Raw genomic sequence first — 15,802 nt, forward strand, 5'->3', positions numbered from 1 at the left:
AAAGTGTAATTAATAAAAGTTTTTTAAAAATTAAAAGAAAAAAGTAATAAAAACACAGGAGCTACCTTTAAATATAGGTGTTCAGTGAGTGCAGTGATTATTCGTTTCCTCACATTTCATCTCCATTCAAACGTAAATATATTTTTATATGTGTGGCCCTGGCTGTGTGACCAAACTATGATAGGCTTTGAAAAATAAAAACAGCAGGATCCGGGCTGGAGAGATGGCTCAGTGGTTAAGAGCACCACCTACCCTTCCTAAAGGACCAGGATTCAATTCCCAGTAGCCACAGGGCAGCTCACAACTGTCTGTCACTCATACCAATGCACATAAAAAAAGTTTAAATGAAATTATTAAAAAAAAAAAAACAGCAGGATCCATAAAGCCTCTGCCTTCTATATCTGTATGAAGTCATTCCATAATTGTTTGCCTAGATAAATTAAGGAAATTAGGTATAGCTGTAAAGGTTCTTCAACATCTGTTTTTGTTCTATTTGTATAATTCCTTCTCACTTCCAAAAATATTGTAGAATATATTTTTTTGCAGGGGAGAAAAAGGAAACCAATGTGGACTTATAAACCAAGTATACGTTATATATGAAAAGATTAATCTATTTAATTGTATTAAAAATAAGTGGGGACTGCATTGGACAGGGACTCACTTGCCAGCTCTTTGATCACTTTTCCCTGGCCAGACTGCCTTGCCGGGCCACAAGGGAAAAGGAATCAGTCCTAATCTAATGCAGCTTGATGAGCTGGGATGGATGGGAAAGGGAGCTCCCCTGAAGAAAAGGAGAGAGGGGAGGAAGGATAGGGCTATAACAAGGATGTAGAGTGAATTAAAAAAAAAAAAAAGACTTATTAGGTATTTATGACATGTGATTATAATTCTATCATGTGGGCCAAAAAGGAAGAAGCCAAACAGTAATAAACAAATAGAGCTACCAAAAAATTGTTTTCAGGAAGCAGTGCATGCACTAACAACACATACTCAGTTATTCAGTGCTCAATAGAAGAAAGTTGATTAAATGGGTCCTAAAATTGAAGATATGTTTAAGCATACTTATCAGAGATTAAGATTAGATAATGGCCAGGCTTGGTGGCACATGTCTTGAATCCCAGCAGTCGGGAAGCAGAGGCAGGCGGATTTCTGTCAGTTGGAGACCAGCCTAGTCTACAAAGTGAGTTCAGTACAGCCAAGGCTACACAGAGAAACCCTGTCTTGAAAAAAATAAAAACAAGAGAGAGAAAGGTTAGATAATAGGCTACTATCATCAGACAAGTAAAATTTGAAGTGTCTCACTACTTAATTTGGGATAAGGATTGAGTATATAGCTCTTTGGGAGAGGATTTAGGCAATAGATGATAAAGTTAAAGTCATGGCTAGATTCCATCCTTGTAGCATCACAGAATACATTTGTGATGTGAAGAAGCAAGGAGTAGAATTATGCCTATTACCATTTATGTAATCAGAAGCATACAGAATAATACTGTCTAAGACTCAAAAGACAGGGCTAGAGAGATGGCTTAGCTATTAAGGCTAGGCTCACAACCAAAAATATTAAAAAAAAAAAAAAAAAGACTCAAAGACAAAACAGGCACAGTGGCTCATGTGTCTTTAATCCCAGCACTAGGGAAATAAAGGCAGTGGGTCTCTGAATTCCACACCCCACCCCACCCCCCGATATACATAGTGAGGTCAGGCTAGCCATTTCTGCATACTGGGACCCTGTATCAAAAAAAGAAAGAAAAGAAAATATTCAAAGACAGATGCACAAGCAGTACAAAGATACGAGGAGCAGATATTGAAGAGAGTCAGTATAAAGGCAGCATGCTGGTTCTGTGAAAAGGAAGCTTTAAGAAGAGCTGGAGAGATGACTCAGCACTTAAGAGTTTCTGCTGCTTTTCAGAGGACCAGAGTCCACTTCCCAGCATCTACATCATTCAGCTCATAACCACCTATAACCCTAGCTCCAGGAGATCTGACACCCTCTTCTGGCTCTGCATGCACAAATACACAGAAAACATTTTAAAATAATCTTTTAAATGAAGATATTCTAAAATAGTCTTCAGCTAATCTTTATTAGTTTTTTGTTGGGTTCTTTGTTGAGACTAGCCTGAAACTGATTATATATGCCAGGCTGGCCTCAAACACAAAATACTGCTCAAGCCTTGAGTGCTGGGAATATAGGTCTGTGTCACTATGAATGGCCATGTGACTTGTAAGTGAAACAAATTAGCCTAAATACATTTTTAACCTGGATGGTGGGTAAATATTTATTATAGTACTTGCTTGAGCTTCTAGCTACATTGAAATGCTTTAAGATTTTCAGTGAGTTAAAGAAAAATTATACAGACTTCAGGATCTGATTGACCTGTATTCAAATCTTACCCTGCCATCTGGTAAATAAAATAGCTTTCATTTTTTTTTCCTGGCCTCAGTGTATTGTCTTAAATGAAGAAATCTCCCTGCTGTATGTAGTTATAGTTTACAAAAAAGTCCATGTATGAATGTTGTCTACTGCTGCATCAAAACATGATGACCCAAAAAATCAAGCCGGAGAGAAAGGGGTTTATTTGGCTTACACTTTCATATTGCTGTTCATTATTGGAAGAAGTCAGGATAGGAACTCAAATGACAGGATCCTGGAGGCAGGAGCTGATGCAGAGGCCATGGAGGGGTTCTGTTTACTGGCTTGCTTCTCCTGGCTTGCTCAGCCTACTTTCTTATAGAACCCAGGACCACCAGTCCAGGTATAACACCACACACAAAGGGCCGGCCCTCCTCATTGATCACTAATTAGAAAATACTTTACCAATGAATCTCATGGTGGCGTTACCTCAAATGAGACTCCTTTCTCTCTGATGACTCTAGCTTGTGTCAAGATGACACCAAACCAGCCAGTGCAAAGGTACAGGAGCCCTGCTGAGTGATGCAGCAGCCCTGCTGTGTGATGTGATGTAGGAGCCCAAGCTGTGTGATGTTGGGGCCTAAGCTGTATGCTGTAGCAGCCCTGCTGTAGGCGCTGTGCTGTGTGCTATAGCAGCCTTTTGTGTGCTGTAGCAGCCCTGCTGTGTGCTGTAGGCGCCCTACTGTGTGATGCAGGAGTACATTGGGATGGTACTCTTCAGTTTTATTTCTGTGATTATGTATCACATAGCTCTTTTCTCTTTGATTCTTTTAGGGTACAATTTTGTTTTCCTTCACAAAAATCAAAGAATATTTTTGAACCAGCCTGTTGTATTCCTGTATTTCAAAAAGCATAACTAATATGCTGCATGTTTTTGCCTTTCAGTCAGCATCGGAATCTCAACGGTGCCGGAGACAGAGGAAGTCACCGGGCCAGTCATCAAGATCATCTCCGGAAGGATCCATATGCTAATCTCATGTTGCAGCGGGAAAAGGATTGGGTCTCTAAAATCCAGATGATGCAGCTGCAGAGCACTGATCCCTACCTGGATGATTTCTATTACCAGGTAAATATTCTATTACCAGGGCTAGTTTTCAAAAACAGTTTGTCTGCTTATGATAGTAATAATCAGTTTAAAATGATAAGATTTTCTATTGAGATACTGTCTAGTGAATGCAAATTGATAAGTATTCTCTCCATTTTTAAATACTAGATATTGTCAAGCCTTGTGTGTTCAGATTGATGTTTTCATTTTGGCATTAATAATCCGATTCTTCCGATTAAGAATATTGCTGCTGTGGGGCTGGGGATTAGCTCGGTGGGATTAGTAGGCTTCAATCCCTAGTACCCCCATACACACCAAAAAAAGAAAGGAAGGGATATTGGCAGTCTGACTTTTAAAGACATCTACATTAAGTCACATTTTAAAAATACTTCTTTAAAAAGCCATTTATTTCGTGGGCAGTAGGGCAGTGTTACTGAGGTCCACAAGGGGGTGTCAGGAGGAGTTAAGTGTTTTTTGCTTTCACAGTGTGAATCCCAAAGATTGGACTCAGGTCATGATGCTTAGTGACAAGTGTCTTTGTTCAGAGCCATCTTACCAAGCCAGTTAATGTTTCTGAAGGTTGAGGGAATGGAAAGTGTGTGGGTATCAGACATTTGCGGTGCTAGGCATTGAACACTGGGCCTTGAACATGCTATAAACTTACTCTGTTATTGCGGTACACCCATAGTTCACAATTGGCTTTTTATAAAAGCCAAGAGTACTATGTGAAATTTGCAGGCAAGTGGATGGAGCTAGAAAAGATCATCCTGAGTGAGGTAACCCAGGCCCAGAAAAGCATACATGGTGTGGACTCAGTTATAAGTGGATGTTAGCCATATGTTACAAGATAAGCATACTACAAGGCACAGACCCAAAGAAGATGGGTAACAGAGAGAGTCCAACGGAGGATACATAAATCTCACTTGGAAGGCGAAACAGAATAGACAGGTAGTGGCTGAAGAGAAGGGAACAAGGTAGGAGAAAGGTCACAGAGGGTTAAGAGAGTGGAGATCAGATCTAGGGAAAGCAAGAGAACAGAAGAGAAAAGAGAAACTGAGCTTGGGGATATCTCTGACAGTCTGGAGACCTAAGTAAAGGTAGATTCCTGGAAGGATATGAGGGCACTCAAGCAGAGACTCCTAGTAGCAGAGGCCATAGATGCTCTAACTAGACTAGTCTCCTAGCAGAGGGAGGAGAACACCAACCCACCCACAAAAAACTTCGACCCACAATTTACACTGCCTACAAGAAGTGCAGGGATAAAGGTAGAGATTGAGGAAATGCCCGGCCAATGCCTGGCCCTTCCAAAGACCTGCCCTATTGGAGTGTGCCAGCTCCTGACATTATGAAAGATGCTCTCCTTGCAGACAGGAGCCTAAGAGAGTTGTCCTCTAAGAGGTTCTACCTAACAGTGCCTCAAATCAGAAGTTGAGATTCACAGCCAAACAAACAGGTATTGTATAGGGAGTCTTGTGGGAAAGTATGAGGAAAGAGAAAAGGACCTGTAGGTGACAGGGCTCCACAAGAAGACCAACAGAGCCAACTAACCTAACCAGGGTCCAGAGGGGCTTGTTGAGAATGAAGCATCAACCAAGGACCAAGCAGGAACTGGACCTAGGCCCCCTACAGAGATGTAGCAGATGGCAGCTTCAGCTTCATGTGGGTCCTCTAGTAAAGGAAGTGGGGACTGCATCAGACAAGGACTTGATTGCCAGCTTTTTGATCACTTTTGCCTGGAGAGATTGCCTTGACAGACCATGGGAGAAGAGGACATACTTGGTCCTGATGCAGCTTGATGAGCTGGGATGGATGGGAAAGGGAGCTCCTCTTTTCTGAGGAAAAGGGGAGGGGAGAGGGAGAGTGGGACTAGGAAGGGAGGAGGGATGAGGCGACAACAAGGATGTAAAGTGAATTTAAAAAAAAAAAAAAAGCCAAGAGTAGGTGTGCCTGCCCTTAATCCCAGCATTCTGGAGGCGGAAGCGGGCAGATCTCTTGAGTTTGAGGCCAGCCTGGTCTACAGAGTGAGTTAGTTCTAGAATAGCCAGGGCATATTGAAAAATCAAAACATATTTTTATGTATGTGCATTCATATATAGATATATAATTAGATTGTAACAAAGTAACAAATTAGGCACGAGTGTATTTCTAAAGTTCTAGGTCTGTCACAACAATGGTGTGATTACTGTGAGTAACAATGGTAGTCTGTGTTTTGTTTGCAATAAAAACCATCTTCTCTTGTGGTAGAATTACTTTGAAAAACTGGAGAAATTGTCAGCTGCTGAAGAAATACAAGGTGATGGCCCTAAGAAGGAGCGTACCAAGCTCATCACCCCCCAGGTGGCCAAACTGGAGCACGCGTATAAGCCTGGTAACGTTCTAACCCATTATTAAGATAATTTGAGAACCTGCTGTTTTGGTAAACTAGACATAATTATATGTGGAGAGCATGAGTAGCTTGACATACAAATTCATAGATTCTTTGCTCTTTAAGATTCCATAAAAATTTACTGTTTTGTCTTGTTTTGGTTTGGTTTTTAGTACTCCTAAAAGTAGATAAAGAGGAAGTAGGTTTTCTTTTGGTAATGATTCTTTTAGGTAATGATTTTAATGAAGACTTGGAGAATAGATTTTGTAAAGGAGTTGCTTTAGCTGCCTGTGCTGGGTCACATTTATAATCTCAGTACTGAGAAGGCAGAGGCAGAAGGATTATGAGTTCAAAGCCAGCCTAAGATAGTGAGGCCTTGCCTTAAAATAAAAACAAGAAAGGAAGAGAGGGTTGCTTTGCTACATACAGTCCTGTGTTACTAAACCATGAGTGAAGAACAGAAAAGCTTTTTGAATGATGTCTGCCATATTCGTAGTCTTTATCGGAGTCTTTTTTGTCCTTGCAGTGCAGTTTGAGGGCTCTTTGGGGAAGCTTACTGTCTCTAGTGTGAATAATCCTCGAAAGATGATCGATGCTGTTGTGACATCTCGGAGTGAGGATGATGTAAGTGCCAGTGAATGGGGTGTTCATTTTGGTGGTCATTGCAAAGAGATGAACCATGGTGAAATTGTAGCATAAGCTGACTGGATATGTCCTGAATTTTAGTTTTCCACTGAAATGCTGAAATGTACCTTCATTTAAAAAAAAAAAAGTGTGTGATATGTGTTTCTGTCACACAAGCCATAATATACTTGTAGAAGTCAGAGAACAACTTCTTAGAGTGAAATTCTTCTTGCACCAGGTGCTCCAAGGATCAAACTCAGGTGGTCAGTCAGGCCCGTGTAGCAAGCACTTTTACCAATTGAGCCATCTTGCTGGCCCTAAAGCCTTTATAAGACAGCCAGAACTAATGGATCTGATACCTCTCACTGCAGGCAGTGTCTGTGTTGCTTAAAACAACATTTCTGTGTGTTTTCAGATTTATTAATTTAGTGTAATTTGTGAACTGATTTGGTGAATGACCTTTGTTTCATACTGTTGTCATTTTGGATTGTTAACTTTTTGGTATTTCAAGACAGGGTTTCTCTGTGCTGGCCGTTCTGGAACTGTCTTTGTAGACCAAGCTGGCCCCACAAAAGAGATCTGCCTGCCTCTGCCTCCGGAGTGCTGAGATTAAAGGTGTGTGCCACCATGCCCAGATCAATTGTTAACTCTTAAACAGTCTAGATTCTCTTGTAGTTTTACCAGTGAACGTAAAGGTGTATTCTTGGTAAAATGATCTTAATAGAGGTAAAAAGAATTGATAATGAATGGTCTTACCTTTTTTTTTTTTTTTTCTTTCTTTTTTAGGAAACAAAAGAAAAACAAGTTCGGGACAAGAGAAGAAAAACCCTTGTCATAATTGAGAAAGTAAGTTTTAGCATTTATTTCTCTATTTAGTTTCAATTTAAAGAACTATCTGATTGGCCTGCTTTTTGATCACCTCCCCCTGAGGGGGGAGCAGCATTACCAGGCCACAGAATTTGACAATGCAGCCACTCCTGATGTGATCTGATAGACTAAGATCAGAAGGAAGGAGAAGAGGACCTCCCCTCTCAGTGGACTTGGGGAGGGGCATGATGGAGAAGGGGGAGGGGGGTGGGGTCGGGAGGGAAGGAGGGAGGGGCTTATGGGGGGATACAAAGTGAATAAAGTGTAATTAATAATAAAAAAATTTAAAAACTATCAAATATGTGTTCTCAAATAGAAGAGTGGTCAGTAAATCAGTGTTGTTGTTGTTGTTTTTAATTATAGTTTATGTTTGAGGGGTGGCGTTGTGCATGCAGGTCAGAGGACAACTTGTAGGGCTAGGTTCTTGCCTTCCACTGTGTGAGTTCTGGGTCTCAGACTCACCGTTGTCAGGCTGGGGGTGGGGAAGTGCCTTTTCCTGCCAAGTCACGTCCCTGGCCCCTGTTCTTTTATATTACCTAAGATTTGATTTGTGTTAGGCGCTTGTTAACAAGAGCATTCGGAAATGATTGTGCTCTACTTTACCTATGGAATCCTGGGAAGAACACTGCACTGGGGTTTTGTTTACAGTTATTCAACTAATAGATAATTGTCTTTGAACAGGTCACTTTGTTTTGATATATAAATTTATCTTGTATTTGGGTATTAGTGTATACTACAGCTTGTATGTGCAAGTCAGATATTAACCTGAGGGAGATAGCATGTGGCTCCTTCCAACACAGGTCTCAGTGATTGAACTCAGGCTGTTAGACTTGACAGCAAGCATCTTCACCAACTGAGCAATCTCATCAACCTGGGTCATCTTTGAACCTAATAAAAATAGGAGTGAAAGTTTCGTTTTACATGAACTGATTTAGTTTTACAGCATTTATTGAGCATTTTTTTGTGTACAAAGGAAAACGAGATGATACATCTAGACACAGTCCACACTGGAAGACTGTGGAGCACAAGCTGCAAACTGTCCCTTTTCTGAATCTGTAACAGAGGCCGAGTTTAAATAACCTTTTATCTTGTCCTCAGTTTTTTTGTGGAGATGAGTATAGTAGTTTTATTTGAAGTTGAGTTTGCAATGAGTTGAATACGCACGAAGTACTTAGACCACTGGCTGACACTGGTAATAAATTACAAACAAACAAAAAATTGCCTGGTTAGCAAAATATTTATCAAAAATCCAGTGTAGTGGATTTTAATCACAAGGGTAGTTCCATCACATCATAGGGATTTTAATCCCAAAGTCAGTTTCTGAATGTAAGGACTACATAGTGAATTCCAGAAGGACTACAAAGTGAGACCCTGTCTCAAAGATTATCATGACTGGAGAAGATGGCAAATTATTTGCTGTGTAAGTTTGAGGAACAGAGTTGGCATCCTTAGCATCCACATAAATCCCAGGCAGGTATGACAACCCTCCCAGTACTCACAAGGCAGAGATGGAATCCTTGGAGGAACCTGGCTAGTTTAGTTAAGCCTTATTGACCACCTCTGGATTCACATAGGAGATACTACCTAAATGTAGAAAGTGCTGAAAGATGGAAGGAAACACTTGACAGTCAAGCTCTAGCCTCTACATGTACTCACACACCTTTATCACTGACAGGTAACATTGGTGGCATTATTTCAGAAAGGTGGATATTTCAGCCTAACATTGCTACTAGAAAATTTGGAAAACAATTACTTCACCATTTTACTACTTGACTAGTGGACTCATGAGAGATGAAAAAAAAATGATACTTAGAGGATTATTTTACCATATTTCCCTACATTTAAATGAGCACCTTTAAAAAAAAGAAAAAACTCATTTTATTTGAATTGTACTCTTCCATTTTTACTAGTTTGTCCTAAATTGTGAGGATGTTTATTTAGTTCTCTGTGGTCCTAACCCAGCATGCTGTGGCCTGTTCTGTCTCTCCCCTAGACCTATAGTTTACTCCTTGATGTGGAGGATTATGAAAGACGCTATCTCCTAAGTCTAGAAGAAGAGCGGCCTGCCCTGATGGATGAGAGAAAGCACAAAATCTGTAGCATGTATGACAACCTGAGGGGCAAAATGCCTGGACAAGAGAGGTAAGCATTATAAACTTAGGAAATAGTAGACTCCTTCCATTGCCAAACCAAACTCCACATACTTGGGATTGTGGTGTACTCCGTCCTGCCATTTCTGTAAGCTTAGCATCCATCTTTCTTGGATTTTGTTGCTTTTGTCTTAAGACACAGTCACACTGTGTGGCCCTGGCAGACTTTAAATTCACGAAGATCCAATTGCCTTCCAAAGGTTGGCTTTAAAGGTGTGGGCCAACATACACTATATCTATCTTTTGTCCAGATTTGGGTGCTACTTCATATAAAACATTCTATATTTTTTCTGAGTCCTCTCTTTGATTCATTTATTCAACAATATGCACTCGTTGTCTATTAGGATTTTGCTAGGTGCTGGAGAGAAAGCAGGGACCATTACTGGATCCTGGTTTTGCGGTGACAGATTCTATCTGTCTTATGAGTACTAGTGTTTCAGCTTTGTAATGTTAATTACTCTCCTGATAAGGTGACAGTTATCAACATTTGCACTTTCCTGGGTGTGTGGAAGCCAGTAAGTCTTCCAATGAAGAATGTCAGTTCTTTCTGTGTCATCTTTCCCCTGCCCATGTGTGAGGGAAACCAATTGTAAAAATGTGCTGTAAATCCCACACACTGCAAGAGCGCCACATCTGCTGACAGCTCCTTTCCCTTTGCTCAGATTCTTCTGGGCCAGAACACCCAAACAAAGAAGAGACTTTTTTTCAACACACTTTTTGTAGTTTTGGTTTGATAAATGCAGTTTATCCATAGATGGGCATGGTATGTAACCATTAACTGTGTTTAGTTGAATATTGACTCTATGTGTTGAAGAAGCTAACTGAAGCTGGAGATGACAGTAGCTCAGTGGTATAGCACTTACCTGGCATACAGGAGACTTGGAACTCAATTCCCCATTCTGAGGAGTGGGGTTGGAGGAGTGAAAAAAGTCAAATAAAAAGCCGTATAAATTGTGTGCCCTGTTAATACTTAGCAGTTAACTCTGAGACATTTAGTTTTTAGTTAAATCAAATTTGAACACAATATTTAATTTTTAATTAAATTTGATCATAATTTTATATATGTTATAGGAAATGAGTTTTCACATTTGTAAAAAGAAAAAAAAAATTTTTTTGAGACCAGGTGTCTCTGTGTAGCTTTGGCTATCTTGGACTCACTTTGTAGACAAGGCTGGCCTTGAACTCATAGATATCCACCTGCCTCGCCTCCCAGAGTGCTGGGAGTACAGGTGTACATTGCCACACCCAGCTTTCATATTTGTAAAATTTAATTTTACTTTTTATTATTTGGTTGGAATTGGAGAGTAATCCTCAATTTTGGTAGTACAGAGGATTGTGAAGATGATAAAAAAATGTGGGTTGTGTAATTTTAAAAATGTGGATTTGTTTTTCCTGTGTTAACATTAGGTGGCATTCTTTTTGCAGGCCAAGTGATGACCACTTTGTACAGATCATGTGTATCCGAAAAGGGAAGAGAATGGTTGCCCGTATTCTCCCTTTCCTCTCCACAGAGCAAGCAGCTGACATTCTCATGGCAACTGCTAGGAACCTCCCTTTCCTTATCAAGAAGGACGCACAAGATGAGGTACCCACCATGGAGGACAACTTTCCTATGTTATCAAGTTGGAAAACTTTGCCTCTTGGTTCCTTTTGTGGATGTAAATTATTCCCCCTTACCTTGTCAGTAGCTTCATCTTAGCCTCAAGGTTTAGTTGAATGGTGTCCCACAGATAATCTTAATGAAAAGATCTTTCTCTTTGTAATAGCTCTTCAAAGATTAGCAAAATTTCTTGTGCTTTTTCAAAACAAGAAATTGATAAAGGAACAGTATTAGTATGGGATTCATAATAATGAGATGCTTATGAAGAAACTTATTGTAGTTGATTAAAAATTGAGTAGTGATCACCTGAGTGATGCAGAAGACATTCCTGTGTACTTCAAAACACTGAAGACCTGAAAATTACTACTGTAGGCTTTGAGATTTTAGTATTTACTGAAAAGAATGAAAAGTTTACATCTCATCAGAAAAAAAGCAACAGAACTAGATTTTTTTTTTTTAGTTTTACTTATCAATAGTTTGCCTGTATGTGCATGTGTGTGGTTGGTGCCCATGGAGGTCAGAACAGGGCATTGGATCCCCTTCAACTGCAATTACGGTTTGTGAACCTTCACGTGTATGTTGGGAATTGAATCAGGGTCCTCTGTAAAGGCAGCAAGTGCTCTAATGAGCTGACCCATCTCTCCAGCCCTGAAACCAGTATGTTTTTAGGAGACTCCAAGAGTAAAAAAAAAAAAAAATGGGTTTAAGCAAAAATTTACAGATTTGAGCTTTATCTTAGAGAATAAAAGGCCAAAATAAAAGGTGTATCTATTTTAGAGCATAAATGCCAAAGAAGCAGTGAATGGAGCGGTCAGTCATTAGCTTACAGACACTCAACAATGGAAGCAAGTTTGGGAGAACCTAATTCATTTGGTGGGTACTCACCCAATACTTCTACTTTCAAGGCACCATTTTCTATCATAGAAATAAATCAATAAAATAAAGCTAGGAATACAAAAAAATACCTTCATGGGGCTTTCTTTCTAGTGAAGATCACTTAGTTAACTATATACAAAAGTTGTGTGTGGTGATTTCTTCACAGTAGGGCCACGAAGGCAGGAGAATTTCTGTAAGTTTGAGGCCATCCGAAAAATGTGTGTGTGGAGCTGTCGTTCATTCTCTCCCCTCCCCCTCTTTGTCTCTGTGTGTAATTATACATATGAATGTGTGCAGGCATATGCTGAGTTAAACTATGTGAATTTAAAAAATAATCAGCCATGTTTGTAGAATTCATTTTCTTGAAATAATAGCTGGTTCCAGGTGTGAGACATGGGAACACAGACAATCCTGGCCTTATATTCGAGGCAAGAGAACTAATAGGTTACTAGGGATGCATAAACCAATTTGAAGGGGCCTCCTGTTTGCTGGAAGTGATACATTTAACTTCAGAGAGAAAAATTATAGCTGTATACTAGAATTAATTTAATAAGTTCATAATTATATCAAAAATATATGAGTCATTTGTATTGAGTGCTAAGACTAGTAGGTAACTCTGGTTACCTATCTTGAAACTGAAAAAGAAAAGGCCAAACACGGTAGCATACGCCTGTAATCCCAACACTCAGGGAGGCAGAGGCAGGCGGCTCTCTGTGAGTTTGAGGCCAGCTGGTTTACAGAGTGAGTCCAGGACAGCCAAAGCTACACAGAGAAACTGTCTTGAAAAACAAAAACAAAACAACAAGAGAAACTGAAAAAGAGTCAAGTATTTATCCTACCTTTCCTTTACAACCAGATGTCCTTACACACAGTAAAACAATGATTTTGTATATGATGAGCACCCTGCTGCTCACACCTGCTGGTGGGAGGTAAGAGAAGGAACAGTTTGTAGGATGTAACTCCTGTTTGTTTTGTAGGTGCTGCCATGCTTACTGAGTCCCTTCTCTCTCCTCCTCTATCATCTTCCTTCAGTGACTGTCACCAGCCTTCTGCAACAGCTAATGAACCTACCTCAAAGTGCAACTGCACCAGCACCCTCCAATCCTCACCTCACTGCTGTGCTCCAGAACAAGGTGCTTTTGTACTTTGTGTTGCTAAACGTGTGTGACTTAGGAAAATTAAGACTACTGTAGCTTTTTTCTACTCAGGATTTACATTACAATAGTAAAGGCTAAAAAACAAACCATGGTTTGGAGGAAATAGGTTTTTATGAAATTTCTGGCACCAAGTGTCCAGTCTTCTACAGTTATTTCTGTCATCTTTAGTAGTAGATCCCCATACTCATGAGATTCCTGTTACAGGACAATTCTGAAACTTAAAACTAGCATGGCATGAGGAACAAAACTGGGTATGGATTAGCTGCCTGTGCTCTTTTGTTAAGACTTTTCCCATGAGTTTTAACAAGCTTCCACTGAGTAGCAGTGGCCAGCACTTAGTCACATGGCATACCCAGCTGCAGAGAAGCTACATATGACTTTCAGTTATGTCATGTGAAAGATCCCAAGATTAAGGCACAGCTTGGTGCACTTGTGTTTACTATCACCATTCAGGAGGCAAGCAGGTCAGCAGGAGTCTGTAAGTTTGAGGCTAGCCTCGTCTGCAGACCCAGCTCCACAATATAAACCCTGCCTTAAACAAACCATACAAATAAAAACCTTTTTTTTTTTTTTTTTTTTTTTAATTCAAAACCCCTTATAGAAAACCTAACAAGGAAAGAAGATCATGGTTTCAGTCCTTGCCTGCCCTCTTGAATTCTTATGATCTAGTGTTTGCTCAGCTGGTTTTCTGATCTGTGCTGTAAAAGGGATGGTGCAGGCTTTATACAGTTTTTAGATGTATTTAGATGATACCTACTGTGTGGTAGGCACCTGTTTAGGGCCACTTACACTACAGAGGTGAAGTCTCGGAACCTTTTCTCCTTTGTCCTGCCAACAATAGCAGGGCATCTGAGGCAGAGGAGGATACCTGTATCCCTCGGGGCATATAGATAGGTTCTCAAGTGACCAGCTATGGCCTTCCTGTCACTTAGTCTCTGTTTTAATTTTGGTATGAGCAGTAGAAAACCAGGAAGTCATACGAGATCATGAGCCTCATGAAAATTTTCCTGCAAATAGAATGAAGGGAAAATTTCTGGACAAGAAAGGTTATCCTCTGTAATATAAACCCAGGAAAGTAGAATGAAATCCCAAAATACTGCCAGCCTCTGTTTTTGATCCATTATAGATATGATTTACACATTTAACCTAGTGCTGTTGTTTTCATTTGATGCCCCTTAAGTGTTCATGGTGCTAATTTCTAGATTCCTATTAACACTCTTAGGAAGTTTTTATATTTCGTATAAGAACACTGTGCACACACGTGTACTTTTGGCCAGTGTGCACGCATGGACCATATGATCAGAAGCTGACATCAGGTGTCTTCTCTTGATTATTTTCTACCTTTGCTTTTTGAGATAAGTTCTCTAGCTAAATGTGAAGCTCCCTGATTTGGCTAGGCTGGCTGGCCATTATACTTCTGTCTCCCGGAGCTGGAATCACAGGCACAGTACCGCCATGCTCAGTTTTTGTGATTTCTTGGACCTAGGTTTAGGTCCTCACTCTGGCACAGCGGATACTTTCCCAGCTCAACTACCTACCCTATGAGTATAAATCCCCCCCACCCCTACTCTGGGCTTTGAATTTTTTTTTTTAACCCTTCGTATATTTCTCTTTATTTTTGTTAATTTGTTTTATTTTGCTTTTTGAGCCACTGTCGTATATTCCAGGCTAGTGCCTAACTCCCTGTGTATCTGAACTTTCGGTCCTCCTGGATGCAGAAATTGTAGGTATGCACCATCACACCAGGTGTATTGGTGCTGGGACTCAAACCAGAAGCCCTGTGCGTGCTAGGAAAGAATGTTCCCAAATGAGCTATATCTTCAGGACACCCTAATGTCTTTTTTTCTTTACAAAATAACTTTACTTAATTTTTTTCTTCAAATTTTTCATGAACTTTAGCTTTCCTTTTTTAAACTATTTTGATTCTTTAAAAAAGAAGGACAAATCACAGATTATCCATGACTGGAAAAAAAAATATTTTCAGAACAGAATAGGTTATAAAGATGACTTTCTATGCTTGGCATCTGCTGTGCCAGAAGCCAGACTTGTCTAATCCCTCCATCTGACTACACAAAGACTTTTGTATAGAGCCTTCCCTTTCAGGGCCAGGGAAGCATCAACTGAGCTATAAGAAGCTTAGATGCACTGTTTTGGGTTTTGCTGTTGTTGCTTTATGTGTGTGAGTGTTTTGCCTACATGTGCACCTGTACATGCCAATGGGTGGTTGTGAGCCATCATGTAGTTTCTGGGAACTGAACCGAAATCCTCTTCAAGAACAAGTGCTCTTAACCACTGATCCATTTCTCCAGCCCCTTAGATGCATTGTTAAGTTTGAGTCCATCTGGTTTCTCTTATAGTTTGGCTTGTCACTACTCCTAATCCTCCTAAGCCGTGGGGAAGACCTACAGAGTTCAGACCCTGCTATAGAATCAACGCAAAATAACCAATGGTCAGTATTGATTATTTATCTCTAATTTTAATTTTTTAAAAATAATCTTTGCTGTCCTTTTTCCTTCCCTTCTACTTCTCATATTGTTTTGGGTTTTCTCTGTCAGGACAGAGGTGATGTTCATGGCAACCCGAGAACTGCTACGGATCCCCCAAGCAGCCCTGGCCAAGCCAATCTCTATACCCACAAATTTAGTGTCCCTTTTCTCTCGCTATGTTGACCGGCAGAAACTGAACTTGCTGGAGACAAAACTGCAGTA

At 40.1% G+C, this 15,802-nt stretch overlaps 1 protein-coding gene across 3 annotated transcripts in view; it reads left to right on the forward strand.

Annotated features, from left to right (window-relative positions):
- The window catches only part of Patl1 (PAT1 homolog 1, processing body mRNA decay factor), a 30,849-nt gene that overhangs the window by 13,153 nt on the left and 1,894 nt on the right, over nucleotides 1–15,802 (forward strand). For all 3 annotated transcript variants that reach the window (XM_021663124.2, XM_021663123.2, XM_060386885.1), the window contains 9 exons: nucleotides 3,296–3,476; nucleotides 5,700–5,823; nucleotides 6,347–6,444; nucleotides 7,231–7,290; nucleotides 9,305–9,453; nucleotides 10,887–11,046; nucleotides 12,915–13,070; nucleotides 15,452–15,543; nucleotides 15,650–15,799. In XM_021663124.2, coding sequence (XP_021518799.1) covers nucleotides 3,296–3,476; nucleotides 5,700–5,823; nucleotides 6,347–6,444; nucleotides 7,231–7,290; nucleotides 9,305–9,453; nucleotides 10,887–11,046; nucleotides 12,915–13,070; nucleotides 15,452–15,543; nucleotides 15,650–15,799 — 1,170 coding nt within the window. The remainder of the gene's footprint in view (nucleotides 1–3,295; nucleotides 3,477–5,699; nucleotides 5,824–6,346; nucleotides 6,445–7,230; nucleotides 7,291–9,304; nucleotides 9,454–10,886; nucleotides 11,047–12,914; nucleotides 13,071–15,451; nucleotides 15,544–15,649; nucleotides 15,800–15,802) is intronic.

Source organism: Meriones unguiculatus, chromosome 1, assembly GCF_030254825.1.
Source record: "Meriones unguiculatus strain TT.TT164.6M chromosome 1, Bangor_MerUng_6.1, whole genome shotgun sequence".
NCBI lineage: Eukaryota > Metazoa > Chordata > Mammalia > Rodentia > Muridae > Meriones > Meriones unguiculatus.